This window comes from Lissotriton helveticus, chromosome 1_1 (assembly GCF_964261635.1).
Source record: "Lissotriton helveticus chromosome 1_1, aLisHel1.1, whole genome shotgun sequence".
NCBI lineage: Eukaryota > Metazoa > Chordata > Amphibia > Caudata > Salamandridae > Lissotriton > Lissotriton helveticus.
This window is the reverse complement of record NC_136057.1, coordinates 1,043,046,545-1,043,070,217: the sequence shown is the minus strand read 5'-3', so window position 1 is coordinate 1,043,070,217 and position 23,673 is coordinate 1,043,046,545. Positions and strand designations below refer to the sequence as shown.

The 23,673-nt window shown below is 46.9% G+C and overlaps 1 protein-coding gene across 3 annotated transcripts in view; it reads right to left on the bottom strand.

The window, feature by feature from the left end:
* Positions 1-2,909: 2,909 nt before the first annotated feature.
* Positions 2,910-23,673, bottom strand: part of LOC144820313 (putative serine/threonine-protein kinase pats1) — a 299,277-nt gene continuing 278,513 nt past the window's right edge. For all 3 annotated transcript variants that reach the window (XM_078677888.1, XM_078677895.1, XM_078677890.1), the window contains 2 exons: positions 6,334-6,447; positions 2,910-5,430 (listed from right to left, as the gene is read on the bottom strand). In XM_078677888.1, coding sequence (XP_078534014.1) covers positions 4,255-5,430; positions 6,334-6,447 — 1,290 coding nt within the window. In that variant the 3' untranslated portion in view covers positions 2,910-4,254. The remainder of the gene's footprint in view (positions 5,431-6,333; positions 6,448-23,673) is intronic.

Below are 23,673 nucleotides of genomic sequence, written 5' to 3'. Positions count from 1 at the left end.
GGTTGTGATCAGTGATCAACTCAAAGGTTTTACCCCATAAATACATTTTTAGTTTTTCTACAGCCCATACACATGCAAGGGCTTCCCTTTCAATGGTGCTATAATTTTTCTCCGTGTCACTCAATCTTCGAGAAATAAAAGCAACCGTGTGAATATGTTTACCAATCTTCTGAGTAAAAACTGCACCTATGCCAACAGAACTGGCATCAACTGTTATAATATTGGAACCATTTGTGTCAAAAGGCTTTAAAGTTTGCGCATTCAGGTAAAGCGACCAAAAACGTCTCGATCAATAGCAAACACAAACTTTTAAATTTTAAATTTTTGCGTAGGCTGTACTTCACACCAGACTGCACAGGATAGATCCATCACGATCTCACGCCTGTCCCAAATGCGGTGGGCCATTTGCAGATTTCGCTCACCTTTCGTGGACCTGCCCTAAGTTGCATGAATATTGGTCCCAAGTACACAGCACACTCAGTGTAGGTATCAACCCAGGCGGTCATGAACAGAACTTGCCCACATAATAGTGATAGGACACAACAACCCACTTCCGTAGTACAGACAGTTTTTTTATTATTCGACAGAATTCACAAAAAAGTAACTAAACATATTGATGTCGAATTCACCAAACGCTTTGGGGTTAACATCTGATGATAATAACCCAACATGCGGCCTTTACTGTAAATACTTTTTGTCTGAAATAATAGTTATTGGCGAACCAGAATCAGCCGTAATGTGAAGTTGTACTTCGCCTACGTGAGCTACACCCAAAGGACCTTTGATGTCGTTAGTTGTGTTTCCAAGAGCTAAAACTATGTTTGAACACATTTCCTCGTTGAATTCCTCAACATTACTTACTCTTGCTTTATAGAAGTGTTTTTGGCCGAAATTACCACACACACTAGCAAAATGCCCTACCTTCTGGCATCGTGTGCACTTCTTTCCTTGTGCTGGACACCCTGCAAAATCAGCCCTGTGATTACGTGAACCACATCTAAAACATACAGATTGAGAATCATTAGAATTGTAACTCGTTTTGTACTTGTGACTTGAATTTGCATCTTTTTCTTTTTATCATGTATTACACAAACATTGGAACTAGGATTAGGAACTCTACTCAATTCTTTAGAACATTCTAATGAACGTTCTATGCCCTTGGCTATATCAATAACCGCAGCACGTGTAGTCCTTTTGCAAGCAAGTAAACGTTCTTGAATTTTACGTTCAAAACAATGGAAAACGAATTGATCGCGAATATATTCGTCGACCATATCTTTAAAATCACACTTTGTAGCTAACACCCTTAAACTGGCAATGTATTCCTCAACAGTTTCGGATTCAGCTTGCTTTCTTTTAGCAAACCGGTGTCTGCCCACCATAATATTTTATTCTTCATCAAATTGATTTTCAAGTCTCTCAACAGCTTCTTGAAAATCATCATGAGGAATGAATTGTCCGGGGGCAGGTTCGTATTCGGGCAAACTGTTCTGGCCAGCAACACCTAACAGTCCAAATAGAATTGCTTTCTTCCTCTCTGGATCAAACTTCTTACCATCTATTGCAACTAAGTAATTTTCAAAAGCTCTCTACCAATTTCGCCATTTCATGACTGGTTTACCAGGTTCGCTGAGGAAGAAAGCAGGTGTAGAGAAATTGTGTTCACTGGCCATAATGTCTTGTTTACAGTCTGAAGGTTCTTTTTTAATATGAAACTCAATTGTGACCCTGTAAAAAAAAGAAAATTGAGACTAGATTTAATGTATTAAAATAGTATCAAATGTTAGTGCCAATGTATATACTAAATACTTGACAAAAGAAAATTCTCACAGTCCAAACATTTTCTTTTGCAATTGTGGATAAAGATTTCACAAACTTATTTACCCTTTAACCGTGGCGGAAATTCCGCTGCGGTGCGGGTGATTTATGGCATGGGAGTGGTTCGGACGGCCCCCGGCCGTCCTCTGCACTGGCCCACCGTGACATCGGATGGCCGGCGGCCGGCCGACGCACGCACGGGGTTAATTATAACACTATAAATATATATATAAATCGTTTGCACCAACAATAATTTTATATATATTTCTTACTGTACCAAACGCTAGTGTGACAGAACAGAATGAATTACAATGAAATAATTACTATTATGGTGCCGGAAATAGTCAAATATACATAAAAATACTCTTTATAAACACATTGAATTTGCCTTCAGTCTGAAATATTAATTGTAGGAAATCACCGTGACTAGAAATAAATACTTTTATGGCGTCAGAAATTGTTCAATTAAAAGTAATACTATTCGTTGTAATCGCGTCGAATTTACCTCAAGTCAGCAGTTGTAAACGGTAGAAAACCGTATTTCGTACTAACTATTGTGGACCCAAAATGGCATCGCGTAACTCGCGCTGATGACGCTGTGACGCTTTACGTCCTATCACCTGTTGTTACCATTTCAGGAATACGTTGATTACAACTGTAACTGACGTAACTATCACTGCGTGAAGGTTGACAGTTGGTGAAGCACTGTAACGACTTTCCTTCATAGGATTTCCTCACGCGCTGTGAAAGCAGACGTGATGTACAAAATTTACGATCGTGACAAAAACCCGTCAAGACAACGGTATAAGTTACTTGCCTGACATTGTTCCTAGACGATCTTTACATTTTTAACCGACGAACTTGAACATCTGTCGATCGTCAAACACTGCCACATTCTTCATAAACGGCGCAATGTTGTTAGCAGAAGTGGTTCCAACAGAAAATTGCTGGCCTCGGGATTAATGAAGAAATACTAATAATAAGAATCTGGACGCCTGAAATAGTTTCTCTGCCACAAGCTCGTCTTGCGAAAAAGTATCCCGTATCCTTGTCGCCAATTGTAGTGATGTCACAGAAGATGACACGAGAAATATGTAAGTTATATATTTATTGAAATCAACGAGCCTGCGGAGAGAGTGAAAGGAAGACTGCGCAGAGTCTAAGTGAAGGGCTCTCTCCGTGTGGAATGCGTGACGTCAGCTATATACACAAACAACATTCCAATGACGTAGGCGAACAACCAATGATAAGTGAGCATTAAGAGAAGTGAAGAGCAACTAGACTTACAACACAACTCCATCATGTTTTCTAATTGTGTCAGTGCATTGCAAGGCAGAGCCACTGCCTTCACTATCATTGGTATTTTGTACTTTTTGAGGCCCTTATTTAGAGGTATTTGTGAATATAATGTTTCCAAATTCAGAAGACTGAATATCAGTATGTTTTGCCATTAGAGGGAATTTATAATGCTCCACAATCTACCACAAGAATATTCAATGTTGAGAGCTAGTGGTATATGAGCATTTTGAAATATTCTAACAACAGCTTTTGCACCATACATGTGGAAATTACCAATAATAACTTTATGTCAACATTCAGGCGTTTGACTAATTCACAGATCATTGTGGAGGAGCCTAACTGGTGGGCTCCTACAAGAACACATACCCTGTGTATCTCTAGAGTTTTATTAAGTTGGAAAGAGAGGAGCTCACAGACAGGTAGTGACAAGGAATTTCTGTTGTGATTTAGAAGGTGTAACAGTGATCCGTTTCAAGGATATTTCAGCAGCAGTACAAGTTGAGTAACAGGCAAACAATGGACCAAAAGTCCATGAACAACATCTCTACTGCTTTGGGTAAAATATACTAGAGAAGATAGGTCTTGAATGCATTGTTCTTCCATCTCTCACCACAAAACTGTGCAATACAGAACAGACTCACAGTCCACATAGTCTTGACCTAGTGCACGGTGTAACGGAAACAGAAAGGACTCATGAGCTACACAGTTTCTTCTCATCATACTCTGCTGAATTGCATTTGTATTTATATAGCACTTTTTAAACCAATTGCAAGGCCTAGCAGAGAGAAGAGAAGCTCCTGCAGAATAATGGAAAGCACAGGGGAGATTAAAATCCAAGACAATATGTTACCTGTAAATCAACTATTTCCACTAAAATAAAGCAATCTCGTATTGATATGCTTCAGTCTGGGTTACCCAAAGTTCATGTAATTATTTGTTTTGCTTCTAAACGTCCAATGGGAGTCTTTTATTGACTTTGTGCTTCAATGATTAGTTCTATTTTAAATGTATCTTAATGTAGAGGTAAGAGAATGAGGTGTACTGGGAACAATCTGACCTAACAGAAGGAATCCCTCCTTGCTGTAAGGACGCTGTGGACACTTTGGCCTGCCACATGATGTTTAGAAATCACCTCATTCACTCCTCCAAGGCTTTGAGCATGATATCCAACTCATACAAGCAGTCTTCTCTCTCCAGGTCCTGGAGAGCATAATATAGTTGATCTATGCTTGTTTCTGGATATTTCTCAAAGACAAGGGCAGTAGAGGAGCACTTGGACCGTTGAGCATTTGCATCCAAGGTCTGAATGTCCTGGTGGGTTGCTTCACCTATCTTCTCCATCAAGGATCTCCAGTCTTTAAATGTGGGATGCTCAGGATCCAACAAGCAGCACAGCTGGTGCAGGGTGTCAGCATGCAGCCAACGGATACTTGCACAGCGCTTCAGTCTGGTCAAAACAGTGATGTCATAGCCAGCCATAAGTACCCTCCAAGGCTGGTCCTCTACACCAGCTGGTTTCCTACAAAGGGTTTCTTGTTTCTCTGCAGCTGCTAGGACTTCGGCAAGGGTGTAACCTGCGATCTCCCAGGTCAAGGATTCTCTTCTTTGATTTAAGACAACAGGACTCAAGTACAGCTTGTGCCAGTCATCATCAGCACTTGTTTCTGCCAGAAGCTTTTCGATGTGCTTCCCTACTGTTTGCAGCAGCCCCCAGCATTTGGATCTTGTATCCAATTTTGAGCTGCTACACAAGCTACTGTCCCAGAATCCACGCACTATCACGTTCACAGAGAGTCGTGACTCTGTCACCTGTACCAGCACCTCTGCCTCTTCCATACACTTGATCCCATCTTTCCAAATGAGGAATCGTTCATCTCCAGACCTGGTGAAGTGCTTCAACAGACGGATCTGCAAGCGAGCAAAGAATGCCTGGCTGAAGAAGCCAGTTTTTGACTTCCAGCTGTAAGCAATGCCATGGTATACATTAAACTGACTGCTGTCTTGCCAAACGGAGGTAGCCCTTTCGCTCGCCAGCCATGCCGGAACAATGTACTCATCTGTCCCAGGTGGAGCAAAGAGCAGCTCCAGTTGCTCCAGAATCTCCAAGACACATCCAATCTCCCCACTGCCATCCAGCTTCAGGCAGGACTCTAGGTCACTGCGCCTCCATCGCTCACGATCTGCTTGCAACACAGAATTCAAGGTGAAGTTTCCAAACGTGCCAAATATGTCATGACACAACCACTTCAAGTTCAGAATGACCAGGCCATCGGGTGAGCCTTGACTGTTGTCAACAGTAGGAAAGTAGAGTAACTGTAAAAACAAAAGAGCAAACACATTATTTAGGATAGTTCATACTATTGTGATAAGATGTATTAAAAACCAACGCTTTGATCTAATTTGTATTAACTTCAGCTGACAATCTAGGAATCCTCAAGAGAATAAAATGCATACTGTGGCTGCTTTAAACTTTCTAAACGGGCCTAATACTATACATAAAGAGAAATTGAGATGATTTAAAGCAGATGTAAAGCACTAACTAGTAAGGCCCTCTCCAAGCAAACTCTACCTTATCTCCGCACTTTTCTCTGTGATTCAAATTTTGTATGGAACTCGTGATGCTAGCTGTGATTCTATGACTTTTCAGCTGAGTTAATGCTGTGGATTTATTTATTTATGGAATTTAATGAGTCCTCCTTCATCAGTGCATCCATTTTTAAGATACAAAACTTTATTTTACTAAACAATCATAAGGCACCGAACAGTAAAATCAGTTCCAGTGTATATCAAAATAAAACTTCAATGGAAACATTGATATTTGAAAGCTGTTAGGCCTGTTAACCTTAGAGCAGTCATCTCCCAAGCTTTTTGTCTTCACCCTTCTATTCTGTGAAATTTGTTTTTGTTGCCTTGGGACTCTGCACACTTTACCACTGCTAAATAGTGCTCAAGTGAGTGTCGTCCTTAAAACATGGTAACATATTAGCTTACACCTAATTGGCAGAGTGCATTTACATATAAGTCCAAAGTAAAGTGGTATAGCTCTCAGCGTTTTTAAACAAATTGTCGGAGAGCTCTAGTATATTGTTTTATTAGTCTGAATACTGCAGCCTTTTCGCCCAACCTGACAACAAATTCACCAAGTACCTCAAGTCGCTAAGAACTAGTTCACAAATAACATGCATTCAACAACGTTCATTTCTCACCGATACCTACCTCAGAAATATTGTGCAGATATTCCACAGCCATTATAAGTTGTTCTTCCTCGATGGGCTCAGCCAGGTTCTCCCTCACTTTACTTAACAAATGCTTCCAATGCATGAACTTCATCTGCAAAAGTATCAGAAAACACAATAATTATTAAAAAGTGTCCTTTGATTGTTTTGTCATGCCTCCCACTTTCTTCTTAAGAGTGCCAGGGAGAGTAGTTTCTACCACTGCATCTTTTGTGGGGATTGTCAGTACTATAGCTGGCTGAAACTGTTTGAGCCCATGCCTGATGTTATTTGGCTCTTTTTTTCTCGCTAGAAAATGGGTTACTTGAACAAGGTTCTTCACCACAGGCTTCAATTCAGTTACAGATAAGGACTATTTGAATATTGGCTAGTATTTGTTCTCCATCAATCTAGGTTTTAAGTCACAAGATCATGGAGGTCAGGTGTTTTGTGCAAAAAAAACACTTATAAAAAACAGCGTTACTCCTTAAAACAGTGTGTGAAAAACTTACGCAGTTGGATAAAGAAGGAAAGAAATACTAAATATAAAAGGTTATTTAAGTGAGTCTGCCTAGTAAGTATTGCCACACGTTTGGGTTCTAAAGACCAGTCAATATTACAAAACTCAGAAAAATACTGATGGCACAGCCGAAGAGAATAACAAATACCAGTTTTACCTCTAGGACAGTCCCTGAATTCCACTGTTTGTGTTAATCTGCCTCTTACGGACAGTTACAATACCTTAGACAAATTAGACTCCAAAATTCCCGATTTATGAATGGGGGTGTCAATAACGCACCCTTGACTTCTCTTTGGACAATGCATCATTGTCCACTTTGGGGTTTAAACATCAAAATAATTTCCACGTGCCATACCACTTTGAGATGCAGACGCTCACTACAGGATTCCTTGGAGAAGTGCGGGTATGCAGTGTGCTCCTTCAAAGAGAAGAAATTATCTGAGTTTTGACATGGGCTCATTCTCGGAGTGATCTGTGGTTGAAATAGTGGATAGCTGTACAGCATGAAGGAAATCAACAAGTATTTTTAGAGGCTGATAAGATTAGCGTCTTGGCAATATATAAAATTGATTCAGCGTTCAGAGAAAAATCAAATCAAGACAGATGCTCATTATTTCCTAGGTTATCTTCTTCAGTAATTACATTTTGTGCAACTAGCTCTCTGACATTTGCTGATCTGTATTTTGTATAGGGTCTAACACTCATAAACAGTCTCCCTGTCAAAACAAACTCTAGCATCTGTAATATGGAGACTAGGCAAGCAACACAAGGAAGTACAATGAGTGGAGACATATCTTATACAAATGAAGAGCATGGATGAATCTACCCTCTTAGCTGGAATGACAAAGAGGAGTAACATGATTTGGAACAAAAACGGACAGCAGATTCCGAAGACATAAGAAGCTTTTAGGGCTGAAACCGAGATTGACAGGTTTGGATGAGTGGTTTTCAAAAACCTAAATTTGCAAAAAGAAAGGAGAGGGAAAAACAAACACAGCTGCACAAAGAGTACAAAGCATCTGGAGAGGTAGATGGACAACTCCACACACTGCTGATTTTTAGGTCTCGACCTACAGAATTGCTTTAGCAATGCTCGTTTGGTCGAGATTATAGTAGGGCTTTCAAAACTCTACCCAAACTGCTGCGGATCGGGTACAGTTCATGTGAGCCAGGCACGTGCACATCGGACACCCACACCAGTGCCAGCCACATCCCACATCATTTGTCTAAGCCTCGGCATCAGACTTCAAAGGAATGCGCTCCCCCGCCAAAGCAATGCCGAGAGCTTGTTTTTTTTTTGGATCCATTTCACGAAGCGGTGAACGTTGCCTTCCACCTCTCCCGGATAAAAATACTGCTGCAGGCCACTTTCGTCTCACTCCTGCAGGATTCTGCAGAAATCAGCCTAACACCACACGGGGGTGACAACGCGCAACGTTTCTGCCGAAGAAATGTAATTTACATTTCAGAATGTTATCTCCCTACTTGTTTTAACACACTATCATCGTGATGCATTTGTGACCTGCCAGTGCCCCTCCCCGTTATTTATCACGTACAAGAAACAAACTACAGAAACCGCATCTTTTTCCAGTACAAACTGGGCGCAACCACTTTACCCCATGGGGTGGCCACACAACCCCGCCTCTACTTCCTCACTTCCACCCTCCCAAGTTTCAGAGGCAGCCTGCCAGGCTTGCGACGAGTGATGGCGCTCTTGCGCTTCTCTGGTACCAGCTCTGCACTGACAAGCGGGGCTGTCATCGGCCAAGCGCTTTACGTCTCACAATGAGTTTGGTAAGCAACCAAGCGCTATATGAATTCAAGCAAAGTACAAAACACGTGCTCAGGCAATCGGATCTGTGTTGCTGCCTCACTGAAAGCTACCTCACAATCCATTATAAAGGTGACAATGAACACACTGAGAGGACTGTGCATGTAACCTGCACGCTGTGACAAATCTTGTTACACTTCCGGTGTTTGGTCCTATATTTCAGGTTTGTTTTCCACTTAATTGCATCTTTCTTTTGCTTTCTTGATGAACGGGTGCGCGCATGTGCTTGCTTAGGGCAGGTCACGGGAACGCAGGACAGCTCTCCAACAAATGTCCGTACTACAGAAACCGCATCTTTTTCCAGTACAAACTGGGCACAACCATTTTACCCCATAGGGTGGCTACACAACCCCGCCTCCACTTCCTCACTTCCACCCTCCCAAGTTTCAGAGGCAGCCTGCCAGGCTTGCGACGAGTGATGGCGCTCTTGCTCTTCTCTGGTACCAGCTCTGCACTGACAAGTGGGGTTGTCGTCGGCCGAGCGCTTTACGTCTCACAATGAGTTTGGTAAGCAACCAAGCGCTATATGAATTCAAGCAAAGTACAAAACACGTGCTCGGGCAATCGGATCTGTGTTGCTGCCTCACTGAAAGCTACCTCACAATCCATTATAAAGGTGACAATGAAGACACTGAGAGGACTGTGCATGTAACCTGCACGCTGTGACAAATCTTGTTACACTTCCAGTGTTTGGTCCTATATTTCAGGTTCGTTTTCCACTTAATTGCAACTTTCTTTTGCTTTCTTGATGAACGGGTGCGCGCATGTGCTTGCTTAGGGCAGGTCACGGAAACGCAGGACAGCTCTCCAACAAATGTTCAACCAGGCCCCCACCACTCATGGTGAATCCGCAAATGACATGCTTCTGCCCTGGAAGTGTGGACTTGGTTCTTATAAAAACATAACTTTTTGTGTTTTCTATCTTGGACCTCCAGAACATTTGTCTATTCCGATGTACTTTCAAGCAAAATATGGGCAGCTGAGCAGTCACAGTTTACAGCTGTACTATTTGAAACTAACTGTAGACGTGCTCTCCGTCGCTCCCTCTTCTAATATTTCGCTCCTCTCTCCCTATTCGACCTTTTTTACGGTCTATTCTGCATTTCTCATCTCTCTCATTACCTCCTTTTCTCCTCCACTATCTTCACTTCTGTCTTTTTCCGCTCTCAACTCTCGTTTCTTCCTTTCACTTTATTCTCTCCTGTCTTCCATCCTCCATCTATGTATAGACCAGTCGACTGCTTCACCTATCTGCTATTTTCTTTTCTCTCACGCTCTTTCCTAGCCTCTCTTTCGCTTCCTCCAAAATGTGCCCAGTTTATATTCTTTCTCTAATCTCCTCTTTTATTTAATCGCTCATAACCTTTTCACCTGCATTCCTCCCTGTTTCGACGCTGCCTTTACTTCTCTGTCCGCCTTTAACAATTTTTATTTCTTTGAATAGCTACATTTGATGGTCTCTATCTGTGTAACTCTCTCCAGACTGCCAACTGCTAGTTCTTTCTGTCTCACTCCCCACACAACCTCACACACAACCACACACACACAACCACACACACAACCACAACCACACACACAACCACAACCACAACCACACAACCACACGCACAACCACACAGCCACACACACACAACCACACATACAACCACACACACACACAACCACACACACACACAAACCACACACACACACAACCACACACACACAACCACACACACACAACCACACACACACAACCACACACACACACCCAGCCACACACAACCACACACAACCACATATACAACCACACACACACAGCCACACACACACAGCAACACACACTCAACCAGACACTCAACCAGACACTCAACCACACCGTCAGTGCACACTTTCACCAGGCACAGACACCATCAGTCGTCAGTGCACACTTTCAACGGGCACAAACACCACCAGCCGCCAGTGCACGCTTTCACTGGGCACAAACACCACCAGCCGTCAGTGCACGCTTCCACCAGGCGCACACCACCAGACGTCCGTGCACGCTTTCACCAGGCACACACACACCACCAGACGTCAGTGCACGCTTTCACCATGCACACACCACCAGCCATCAGTGCACACTTTCACCAGGCACACACACCACCAGCCGTCAGTGCACGCTTCCACCCGGCACACACACCACCAGCCAGCAGTGCACCCTTCCAACAGGCACACACACTACTAGCCATCAGTGCACAATTTCTACAGGCACACACACCACCAGCCATCAGTGCACACATCAATTGTTAACGCATCCACAATTAACTATTGTAGCAATTGCAGTATGGCGCACTTTACTATACATATTCATCTAAAGTGCAGCATGCCACCATTGCTAAAAAAATAAATACACATTTTTTTGGCCTACAATTTATAGACTTTTGTTGCAATTGGTGTTGCAATATTTAGCAATGCCAATAGCTCAAACTTAATTAATGCGAGACCTATTGCATTGCAAATGCTTGTTAGAATATACTATTTAAGTGAATCGCAGGTTCTCAGTCTGTTTAGCTGAGGATTTCTTTAAATTTGCTAAGGATGAGTCTTGCAAACCAGTGGTGTTAATGCTTCACTCTCATTTTGAGTTTTAGAAAACACTTGCAGTGCTCCAACATGCAGTGAATAGATTTGATAACAATCTCAACTGGGAGAAGGCCCAGTACTGCACAAGATGGGGAAGGATGTCCCGAAAGATTTTCCTACCACATTCGTTTAATTGCAGGGGTGTGGCCCAGGGTAGTTTGCAAACCTCTTTCAGGGCACCCTTTGCGGAGGATACCCCTCTCGTCCCTGACACCATTCTCTGCTCTGTATGCAGATATAGTCTTTATGAGATGGAGAGAGGGTGGCTGTGAGCAAGCCGGTGAACGGTTCTCAAATAAAAGATTGGGCAGTTCAACACTACTCCAGACTGGCTTATGTGGCACATTTGTCACGGATAAACTCTAAGAACATGTAATTGTGAAGCAGTTGGTGGGGGGCAGACACTTGATAACACAAATGTATTGGATTTGAAGAGAGCCAATGAACAGGCCAGACAGGGTTCCCCTAATGACAGATTTAAACAGATAGAATTTCACTGTTTATATAGGACCTACAAGATGCCAGGCAAGCTGACTAATATTTACCAAGCCAGATGTGGGCGAAAGAGGAGGGTGTGTGTACTGGCTGCTATACTGGGTCTCTGCTGGTTTAATGTACTATAGGGGTCAGGATCTTGGCTTTGCCATGAGCCTGCAAATGAAGTGCCTGTGTATGTTTGAAACCTCAATAAACTCCCCCCAAAAAAACACTTGCAGTCACAATGTCATTGTAAAGCCAGTGGGATTTTTATCAAGGAGACTGTACTTCGTCACAAACCAAGAATCTTCAATCCTGAGAGATCGCACATCTTTTCTCTGCTCCACACAGATGCTGAAATCTGCTTTGTGCTTCACACCTGACCTGTAATGTAGTCTCAACTGTAACTAACAGGTGTATGTTCCATATCACTACGTTTAAAGAGCTCTCAGGAGACAAAAAGAATGGGGGTTCACAGAGTGGTATACTCTCAAAGGGAGCTTGCTGTCTGCCTTCGTGAAAAGGCAAATTTTATTTGTGGGTCAATCCTGGAATCAAGGACATCTCAAAGTGTCCTGGTAAAATAACCATTAGATGTGCAAAAGGAGTAGGGGGTGGCCAAGATGGCCACCACATCAGACGTGTTTTAATCTAGCTCCGTGCCAGGCCCACCATTTCACCTGTGACCCAGAGCCATCTACCTTCGAACAGGCTGGCCCGTACTGCCCGTCCCTTGGTGACTTCCTGCGGGGCCAGATGGAGCCGGCAATTGCCGAGGTTTGTCGCATAGTTGTCAAGGTTTCAGATTGCTATGTCTGACATTTTGATAATTTCAGTGTAATTATGAGTGACATTTCAACGACTATGAGTAACACTTTCTTGCGAGCAAAAGAAAATCAAACAACGAAGACCTACCCAACTGGATAAACGTGCTCCTGTAAAAGTAAATTAAATTAGGAAGAAGATGAGTGACTTTACCACACCATTACAAAAAAAGGCTATTAAAGGAAAAATTATGTCTGGCAAACCTGGTAGCATCCAGACTGCATTGCCGTTTCAGAGCAAATCCAGGAGTATGCAGGGCTCACCTGTACACCTCATTTCTGGTACAGGAGGATAGTGAGTTTGTGCAAGGACAGTGGTGGTCGCCTCCATGTAGAGCGATGAGACATAGACACTATTAGAGGTTTCTGCAGGATTACACACACTACCCTAGTGTATTTTTGCATCAGCATTGTCGATTGCAGATAGATGGCACTTGTGCAATTCTTTGCCCTGCTTATCAAGTACAAGTGCAACATTTGCACAAACTGACCAGTGCAGAAATGTATTGTGTACCGGTTGGTCATTCTTCTTGGACTTGTGCAATGGATAACATCTGGTGTTTGTTTATCCGTCTTGTAGAAGAGCACACAAGCAAGACAAATGTTTAACAATGAAATACATGCATGTGAAATAAATACAAAACTGAGACCAGATTATATTGATGGCATCAGTAGAGTTTTGCCCCAGTTTCTTGCTAAAGAGTGAAGAGTGGCCTCCACTGTCTTCATTACAACATGTACTAAACAGCTGGCACAAGTGAGCGAAGTTAGTGACCAAAGTGAAAATAAAAGGAAGGGTTGTGCACAGCACCTGAAGGATGATGCACTCTTGTAAAAGTAAATTAAATTTGATGAGGCAGTGACACTTATCCTAACAACGCATTGTTGATGTCACTGCCCCAGTCTTCGCACATTACAGTTTCACTCATGGCGGGTGGCAGTACATTGCTGGCGCAGGGCTCCACTTCTTGTGGGTGCGATACCCCCAGCTCTCCTCCACAAACACCAACCATGCTGGTACTTGGCAGGGCTGTGTTGTCAGTGAGCAAGGATTGATGGTGGTCAAGGAACATGGAGGATAGACCCAGTCACGAAGGGCACCGGCTAAGCGGTCCAAGAGGAGAGGATGGATTCCGACTTGTGTGGCTACATTTACTAGTGCAGTGGACTGCAGTGCAGATCATCCACGCTGCTGAGGCACCTGGCACCAGTACGTGGCGGCTGCGGGCACTTTTCCCTTCAGATAGTGCTCAGCAGCACTGTTTGATACATATTCGAGTCCCTACCTCAATGAAAGCTACCAGCTGAGTCATCTTCACATTAGCCCTCTGTGGCGGGAGAAGAATATCCTGGTGCATGCAGGCACAATGTTCTTCCGCCTCCTTTGGAATGGCAGTAATGCTGGACTTCCGACATGTGGCATCTGTTTGTGTCAGAAAAAGGGAGATCTGCTAGGTGAAGTGACCCCCACTGTGTAGGGTCAGTGGCAGGCGAACCATGGTCCAGACTGTCTCTGAATCATTATGCAGCTGAGCCCGGCACAACCACACGGCACAATGGGGTGCAAGCTGCAGAGGCAGGCTCCCGGCTGCACTACCTCAAGCTGGCTCAGACTGCCACACTTAAATGTACCACACCCGCCCGTTTGTGGCACACTGTCGGCTGTTGTGATTGGGCAATTGATCAGATTAACTGACTCTCGTGATGGGTGTTGGGTGAAACACTGTAGCCAGCCGAGCCCAAAGTGAGCTAAGCCAACCCCCAAGCTTAGCTTGCTGGATGCAAGCAGTCCACGTGCTGTCATCTAAAAGTGTGATGTGGTGTTAATCAGCAGCGCTTCGGCGCTTGCTGAGGAGGCGCTATAAATGCGTGACAATGCATTTCAGGGCGGTGATGCGGACCACCACACCGAAATGCGTTAGTCTAACGCCTGATGCGTGATACTTGGCTGGGCTGTTGTCGGGCTTGCACTGGTTCGGACGGCGAGCGGCTGGAGGTGTTCCCTACCACGAGAGAACACAGCCCGGAAAGGGGTTGGCCCTGGGGACTGTGTTGCAGGGTGGACCTCCGATCCCTCACTAATTGCTGCCCCCGGGTGGTTGCCGAGCCCGTGAGGGCAAACTGGGTCACTGTGAGAGGCGACGACAGGAGAGACCCAGCGGCGAGAGGACTACACCTCGGGAGACCGCTGTGCTCTGACTGCCTCCATGGCCAGACCCACCCTGGGGAGGGTCCCAGAGGCCGCGGTGGAGTTCTGGGGAGCCAAAGGCCCGAGGGGCAAGCCGAAGACTCGCTGGAGGGAACCAGGGTGCTGCCTCCTACACGCCTCCAACACTGGTGTGGCTGCTGGGGGATGCTGTGCAGATGACTGGAGGGAGGGCTGTGACGTGACAGTCCTGCTGTGGACCAGGCCCGATCCCCGTCGCACGGCTGCACTTGCTGAAGACCTGCCCTTTGGCACTGCACCTCTTGTGCATCAGTGGTGCAAGTGAGAGGTTATTTCAGTTGTTCCGGTGACCGCTAGGTGGCGATCGCGTGCGTGGCACCAGAGCAGCAGAGCAGAGCAGAAGCTGCATCGGAGTTGAAGCTGAAGCTGCGCCGGAGGCGTGCAGTGTATAGCGGGCCCCTAGGACTGGGGGAGCCCTGCCCGTCTGCCGACCCGCCGACCGACCACAGCCGGAGCCGCCGGAGCAGAGCAGAGCAGAGTGTCTGAGGGGGCCAGAGAGACAGTGAACGGAGCGGAGCTGATTCTCGTCGGAGCGGAGCTGAGACTCGGCGGAGCGGAGCTGAGACTCGACGGAGCGGAGTGATCCCCCTCAGCCTCCTCCTCAGCCTCCCCCCCCACCTCACCTCACCTCGTCTCCCCCCAGAAGAGAAGCAGCATAGAGTGGCGTGAGAGCTGCTAGACTCGCAGGAGGTGAGAGCTGTCGCAGTGGGAGCCACAGCGGGTGCCGCAGCAACGGCCCGGCAGAGTCTGGAGGCTAGAAGGCTGTCGCACTCTTGCCCGCATTGTATCCACCTTAGCCCACCTCAGCCCCCACCTCAGTCTACCCTGTGGACCGTCTCACGAGGCATCGAGGGGGGCAGCAGGCTGCAGCTAAGCGGCCACCCCCCCTGCTCAAGGCGCAAAGATGGCGCAAAAGAAGTGAAGGAGTGAAAGAGCACGGCGCAGGAGAGACCAGCCTCGGCTGCCAAGCAGTAACAGTAGCGGTTACCCCTACCTCTACGCCCACACGCCGCCTCATCTGTTCTTCCATCGTGGCAAGGCAAGGCCATACCGCAGCGAAGGCCAAGCCCCGGAGCAACAGTGTTGACCAGCGGCAAGGCTAACACTAGGAGGATACTTGCTCATGGGGGCCAAAAGGAAGGGCCGCCAGGCGACATCCCCGGAAAAAAGCCCCACGACTCATTCACCGACCAGTAAGACAACGGGGATGACAAGGAATAAATCACTGTCAGCCCAAATGAAAGGCCACAAGAGGCAGACCAAAGAGGGACGATTACAAACTTTTTCAAGAAAAGGGATTCCCCAAATAGCAACCACGGCTGCAGCGAGACTACTACCTCTGGCACCCAAAACCCGGTTCAAGACTACAGCACACTCACTCACAGTGGGCGATTGTCCAACTTTAACTGCACTCCTAAAATTGCGACGCCCCTCTGCGAGGAACCCAGGGCCGCCCAGGAACAGGCCAGTGCACAGGCCGGTATAGCCCAAGGTCAACCACACCCAAGGTTAACAGCAGGACAACTTTGGGCCAGTTCTCCCCCCCCCGTCCACAGATGAGACACAGGACATTACGACCGACAAGATCATAGCCACAGTCTTGACCGAAAGTGGCCCTACCACAACTACAAAAGTGCAAATCCAACAGTTAAAAGCCTCTGGCCCATCTTCTTAGAATCAGGGTTCAAGCATCTCACAGCACGATCATGAACACGAGTTTAAGAATCTTAATTTAACGTTCCTCCAAACGGATTCCCCTGTTCCAGTGCTGCCAGCTGCCGGGGAGCTCACAGGCTCCTTTCTTTATAACCTTGAACAGAAGATCGAAAGAACCCTTAATCTTACCCCCATTCCACCGTGGCCCCAAGGATCTCCTTGGGCCGATAAAACGAAAGCTGAGAATCTAGCTCGCAATAGCAGTACAGACACGAGTACAGACAACCCATCTCAGCTGGAGACAAACAGTGTCACCAACAAAGCTCTCCTGTGGCAATCCACTAAGATGGAACTACAGATAGACCTCCTACAGGCAATAGCGGGGCGATTAGCAGATATAAGCTTTAAGGTGGAGGCCCTGGCTAACAGGATCTCCCAGCACGAGCTCTCCAACTGGGGGGCCTGCTCTTGCCGCTGCTCAGACCTCATTGAGAAGTGGGCTTCTCTGCCTGAGGTACTAGCTGAAATAATGGAAATAGCGAAAGGGAGAATTGCGGCACCAACGTCGAACGACAAAGAAGAGTGGGCAAAGCACAACAGACACACCCCGAAGGCGACACAGACTCCATGGGCCCCAACGGGGAAGAATGACACAGCTGGCAACGGCAAAAGTGTAGAGCAGACGTCCATAAAGTCAGTCAGCAGCTCACCAGAATCCATAACCGCCCAAAGCCCAAACCTCAGGGACAGTGAAGACACCGGAACAGCTAGGCCTGAAGATTCGGCAGGTATAACAGACACGCAGAATCCCCCACTGTCAAGGAGAGCAAAAAAGAAGCTAAAAAAGCAACAGAAAAAATTAAAGCTAAAAGTGAGACAACCACAGCTATTGAAGCTTACATACCCACCTTCGAAGGAGGGGACAAAAGCAACTCGGCTGTATCCAATATTTACAGATGAAAACTGGGGCAAAATGACTCTCCAGGTCTCCCCACCAAAGGGAGAGCAACACAAACAAACCACACCATCAAGTCCCCCCAGCTCAAAGGATGAAAAGGCACCAGCAATGCAAACTACCCCCACGGTAAATCAGCCAATGGTCGGAACAAGCCTACCAGCGCCAACATGGCCCTTGCAGCCAACTCCGTCAATATCCATGCCACAAGGAGCGATTCTGCATCAACCTCAAACAAGCCCCCAGCTCTCAACTAGGATTAACGAGGACCAAAACAAGAGGCCGCAAGGTGGCCCGCCCTCAACTCTCCAAGGTAGTCACAGGTCAGCGCCCACTCCAGTAGAACCAGCCACAAAAAAGGGAGGTGGGGCCCAAAATTTGAATGCACTCCCAGCCGTCTATGAGGTGGTTCTAACTCCAAGATTTTCCAGCACAGGACGCCATGACATCCTGAACCGGAGCAACCTCCTACGTCTTTTCAAACATCTGGACACCAGATATTATCGCCCCCAAAATATCCACTCGTTCTGGTCCTAGACAGCGGGAGAAAGGTCACCCGATCTGTCCTAAAAGGGACAACCAGTTTGGGTCCCCCAAACAGAAGCCAGACGGGCTATAGGGCACCCACAGGAATCAGAATCCTATGCGAAAATGACCCACGAGTCATACACAACATCTCTCCCACCCCTGAGCAAAAGGGACTCGGAAGCAGGAGGACACAGTACTCCTAGCCGCAACAAAAGTCTGCCCCCCTGCGGGGACGTCAGGCTCAGTACCACTGCGAAGTCTCATCTAACAGTAATCTCCTGGAATATAGCAGGGATTAGCAAAATCCGCAACAACGAAAACCTGAAGCAGTTCCTGGAATGTGGAGACCTAATTTGTCTCCAAGAAACCTGGGCCTTGACCCACACCCCTCTGGCCGGGTATTACGAATTCCAAGTACCAGCAACGAAAAGAAACATCTTCGGTTGTCCAGCAGGCGTACTATCAATTTTCATAAAACATGAGTGTGCCCTCGAAGCTACTTCCATCAACGCGAACATGCTCGGTCTACAAGCGCTACAGATAAGGGGTCCGAGTCTCACCAAACATCCAATCCATCTGCTAGTACTAAACTGCTACATTAACCCCGCACAGACTCTAATGAAAGACCATCTGGAGGCACTGGCATTAAAACTGGAGGACTTGTTAAATAAATATAAAACACACCAGGTCATCTTAGCAGGGGACTTCAACCTAAAACATCTAGACAATTTGGAAACCCCTCCCCGAGGATCGGGAAGGGAGGCTCCCTTGCGTGACCTTTTTCTCAGCTACAAACTGACATCAACTCATGCACAGAAAAGATCTCGCTCAAGTGCCTGGCAGCCTCAGCCCACTTTTCGGAACGTGTCCAGAATCGACTACATCTTGATAAGTGGAGTACTGGCGGATAGAATGACTGATTTTGAAGTTGTGGACCGGCAGGATAGTGACCACAGGCCATTAAGAGCATCAATCCAGCTGGTCATACCGACCGCTACCCTCTACCAACCTATTGGGGAGTCAAGTGGGGTGGAGACACACACCGTCCTGCGGGGAATCAAGTGGACAGACAAGACAGAGGGGAAACTTCAATCATGGCTGGGTCAGACACAGCAAGGGAGACTGCTTGCATCTGATCCCCCCACAATAGGATGGGTGCAAATCATTGCGGATTTACAAAACAAACTTGGAAATCCCAAACCACAAAACTCAATGATAAAAGCCCCCCTCAAGAACCGGAAGATATGCCCTCAGGAAATACGGGAACTTAAACGACTCCTGCGCAAGGCTCGCGCAACAAAGAAAAGAGGGGGCTGCCAAACAGTAGGGCCTTCAACATCTGAACTGAGGGCCTCCCTAAGGAAGAAGCTATGGGAACTTAAAAAAACAGACATGGAAAGCAAATGGCTAAAAGTTTTCTTCCTTCTCAAACAAAAGAACCTGGCACGACTCTGGAGATTTATCAATCAGCTGAGCAACCGAGGGCCAACTAGAGAAAACCGGGTAGCTGAAAAAGATTGGATCCAACACGTGAAACAGCTTTACGAAACAGCCCCCAGTCATGAACCTTCGACAACAGACAAGGCGGAGCTAACTGAGGATGTCCAACAGTCCCGCCTCCAGCCAGAAGCAGCCATCTCAAGCCCAGGCAACAACACAAGGGGTAGTAGCTCACCGGCCGACGTTGATGTTACCACACCAACCTGGACAAACACCAGACAGGTCATCAATACCATCAAGCGGATGAGGAATGACAGTGCGCCGGGGCCCAATGGGATTCCAGCGCCGGTCTTTAAACAGGCATCAGAGTTCTGGGCATCACTCTTAACTCCGCTTTTTAACCACACCTACCTGACCGCTACAATCCCAGACTCTTGGAGGGGCTCTATACTGTTTCCCATCTTTAAAAAAGGTGACCGCTCAGAGCCTTCGAACTACAGGCTCATCGCCCTGCTCGACTTGGAGGCCAAGGCATATGCACACCTACTACTCAGCGACCTAGAAAAATGGGCTGAAGAGGAAAATATAATACCAACGTATCAGACTGGTTTTAGGGCCAAGGCATCTACAATGGACAACGTCCTGGCGCTAGCACATCTTTCAGCCAAGGCAACCTTGAAGAACCATCCCCCACTATTCTGCTGCTTTGTGGACTAGAGCACAGCATTTGACAAAGTGGACAGAAAACGCCTATGGTGGAAATTAGAAAAATGGGGGATACCACCGAAACTTTTGAAGGCTATTAGGTCACTATATGAGGCCACCTGGGTGCGGGTTAAAACAAGCACTCGCACTGTCACTCGCAAAATAGCCACAGCAAACGGGCTGAAGCAAGGATGCGTGCTGGCTCCCATCCTATTTAACCTTTACACCGCGGATTTGGGTGAGGCCCTAAAAGGCGCCAGTCTAGTAGCCCCCAGACTAGGAAGAGTGAGGCTACCAGTTTTACAGTACGCTGATGACACAGCCATAATGGATCACACGAGGATAGGCCTACAAAGAGCTCTAACGGCCCTAAATAGCGTCACCATTGCCAATAGCCTGACAGTCAACCAAGGGAAAACTAAAGTCATCATTTTCGGATCCTACCACCAGAAACGGCAAGCACAGTGGCAGCTGGGAAATGCTCAAATACACTCTGTGGCCTCCTAGAACTACCTGGGGGTCTGGTTCTCGGAACGGGCCAAAGCAAATGTCCACCTTAATCAGCTGACTTCGAAAGCCAACAAGGTAACACATTTGCTAAGACAACTAAGCCAGAACCTGATCAGCCCTTCCGCTAGCCCAATTCTGATAGCCTTAAGAGCAAAGCTTCTTCCTTCAATCTCCTATGGACATCTGGCATTCCCTGGGAAGCTGGACGCACTTCTCAACTCTGCCCAAGTTAAGGCTTACAAGTCAGTGTTACATATACCTAGGTCTGCAAGAAGAACCAGGCTGTCACTGGAGCTTGGCCTAGCAAGGCCTGATGTGATCTGCCAGGGGGACCTTATCAAGTTGTACCTAAGGATATTAAAGGCCCCGGCTAACTCCCTAAAACACCACTTGAGATACATCTTTGAAGACCCAGCATCGACATGGCACACTAGGCTGGGAATTGCAACTAAATCTCTTAAGATAGTGGAAGAAAATCTTGTGCGGCAGGACATCCCGCTGAACGTTTGGAAGAGAGCTATTAACAAACAAGTGAACGAAATCTCCTTTGAACTTGATTATAAATCCCTTCGCCGTAGCCCCAATTTGGAACCCCTAAACCACTCATACACTGTGGGCAAAGCACAATCATATCTAAGCGAGGCCATCACAACACAGGCGCGAAGCAAAATTCTATCCATGAGGCTGATCACGCTCGGGATAGCAGATTTCAACCCCGCTTGGGCCCAAAGAGGGGACTCCATATCCTGCAGGCTATGTACGTACAAAAGGGAATCCTGGCTGCACCTTCTCTGTTGCTGTCCTCATTTCAAGAATGAACGCCGGCGACTGCTGCGCCCGATCTGCCTCAATCGGAGCTTAACAACATGCTCGGAAGCATCAGCCCTGTGTTTGTCAACCACCAACACTATGTTCCTAGCGAGATCAGCGAAATTCGTTCACCAAATTAGTTTAGCACTAAAAACCCATAATGAGAGTATTTCATCACTCAGGAGGCTCACCTCAAAAGCAAATGATCAGAGTTGAAGTGCACTCGTCACGTAGCTTCATCGACAGTGCCACTTGCACGCCCCCATATGGAAGACAGTAAGGACTTGTCCCAACGCATACAATGGCCGGGAAAGGCCAATCAATGGGACTAAGACTGTGGGAGCTGTATCCTTCTTTCTCATTCGATTTTTTTTATATACCATTTTTTTAATTAGCACAGGCGTACGCCTTGTTTTAAACAAGCAAAGAAGTTTTTTTTTAGAATTACTGTTCTGTACTTTCTCTTTTTACTCTAAAGATTTTAATTAATTGTACAGTTAATAAAGAAACCTTGAAAAAAAAAACCTGCCCTTTGCAATGGGAAGGGATGACTGCCCTGTACTGGTACTTGAAGAGGGTTCCTGGGAAGGCTGAGGAGAGCCAGGCTGAGGCAGACGGAGGACTCCATTCTCCCTCTGAATCACCCAGGGTGGACTCTGCAGGTGGAGGTGATGCAATGGTTGTTGGCGGCCCTTGAGGGTGCCACGCGACGTTGGAGGGATCCCCGGAGCGGTGGTGAGTCCACTGGTTTATGAGTAAGGGAGCGGGAGCCGAGGCCCGCCTGCCTGATAGCGGCCTAGGGCACCGAGTGGGCAGCTCATTGCAGTGATCACTACCGATAGAACTTGGACTTAGCAGTGAAACTTTGGGGAATGAGCACATAACTGTGGTAGATTGACCATCTGGTACCCCCTTATGGAATTAAGGCTACTTAAGAGGGCAGTAGAGACACATGGGGCCCCATGTAGACAGTGGTTCTCTCCCACTACAGTGTTGCAAAGCTCCGCTCTGAGCCGGCTGCCACCTCCCATACACCTCCCGTGCCCGGGAGACATCACATGCTGATGGTGCCTGTCTAGTGGATTTTGTCCTTGCGAGTGTGGCAGTGGGGCTTGGGGAGTCTCGACTTGAGGCACTGTTGGGAGTGCGGAACACAGAAAAGCCAGTTGTAAGACGCTGCAACAGGGATCACCCGCTGGCTTATAGGGGAGGCTGTCAGTGCAACTCCAGGTGCTTTGCCTTGTTTGTAGTGTCCTACTTACTGTAGCCTTGATAGGGATGGCACAACTTAAATCGTTGGGGGTCCCGCCTGACACCGCGGATCCTACCCAAGACACAGGGGCCGATGGCGCGCCCAGACAGGAGACGCCATATGACTCCAACTGGATAAGATTCTAGCGGCCATGGAAGATGCTAAACCAATTTGCAACAGGATATAGGCACGGTGACGGTGGGTCTGGGCCAACTTCATGCGGAACATCACAAGCTGGCAGACCGAGTCAAAGAGGTAGAAACCTCCATTATTGAACTCAGACCCGAACACACCACACTTACTAGCCAGGTGTCTGAACTGAGAGATAGAGTACTGTTCCTTGAATGGAGAGCAGAAGATGCCGAAGGCTGAAATAGATGAAACAATATCAGAGTGGTGGGGCTTCCAGAGAGAATCGAAAAAGGGTGATATGGTGAGTTACCTGGAGACCTGGTTAAGAATGTAGGAGGCTGCTGGATTACTCACACCCTTTTTCGCACTGGAGCAAGCGCACCAGGGACTGACTGCTTGACTGCTACATTACACTGACAGAGACATTATATTACGTAAGGCTCGCTACGATGGCCCCTACGTGGTGGACAATGGGAGGATCTCTATATTCCTGGATTTCACTGCGGCGGTGCAAGCTAGTCTGGCTTCCTTTTGGAGGTTAAACGGGCTCTCCACGAAAATGATATCCAATACTCCCGAATTGTCCAGGATGGCACCACGCACTTCTGTGAAGACCCAGAATCTGCCTGGACCTGGCTGGAGGTTTACTAGGGGGGTAAACCTCTCCCTTCTACACATCCATGTCCCCTGGTGCCTGGAAAGAGGATACGGAGGTGCCGAGGTCGAGCTCAAAGAGATGGCCCTAGAGGTGACTATATGCCCTCACAAACTGAAATCGAATGAGCAGCTGCCTTGCAGACGGTTGCGGACAATGTGCAGGAGCATGGGAAGACTCAGAGGGTGGACACTGCTTCAGACCATGGCTTGGCC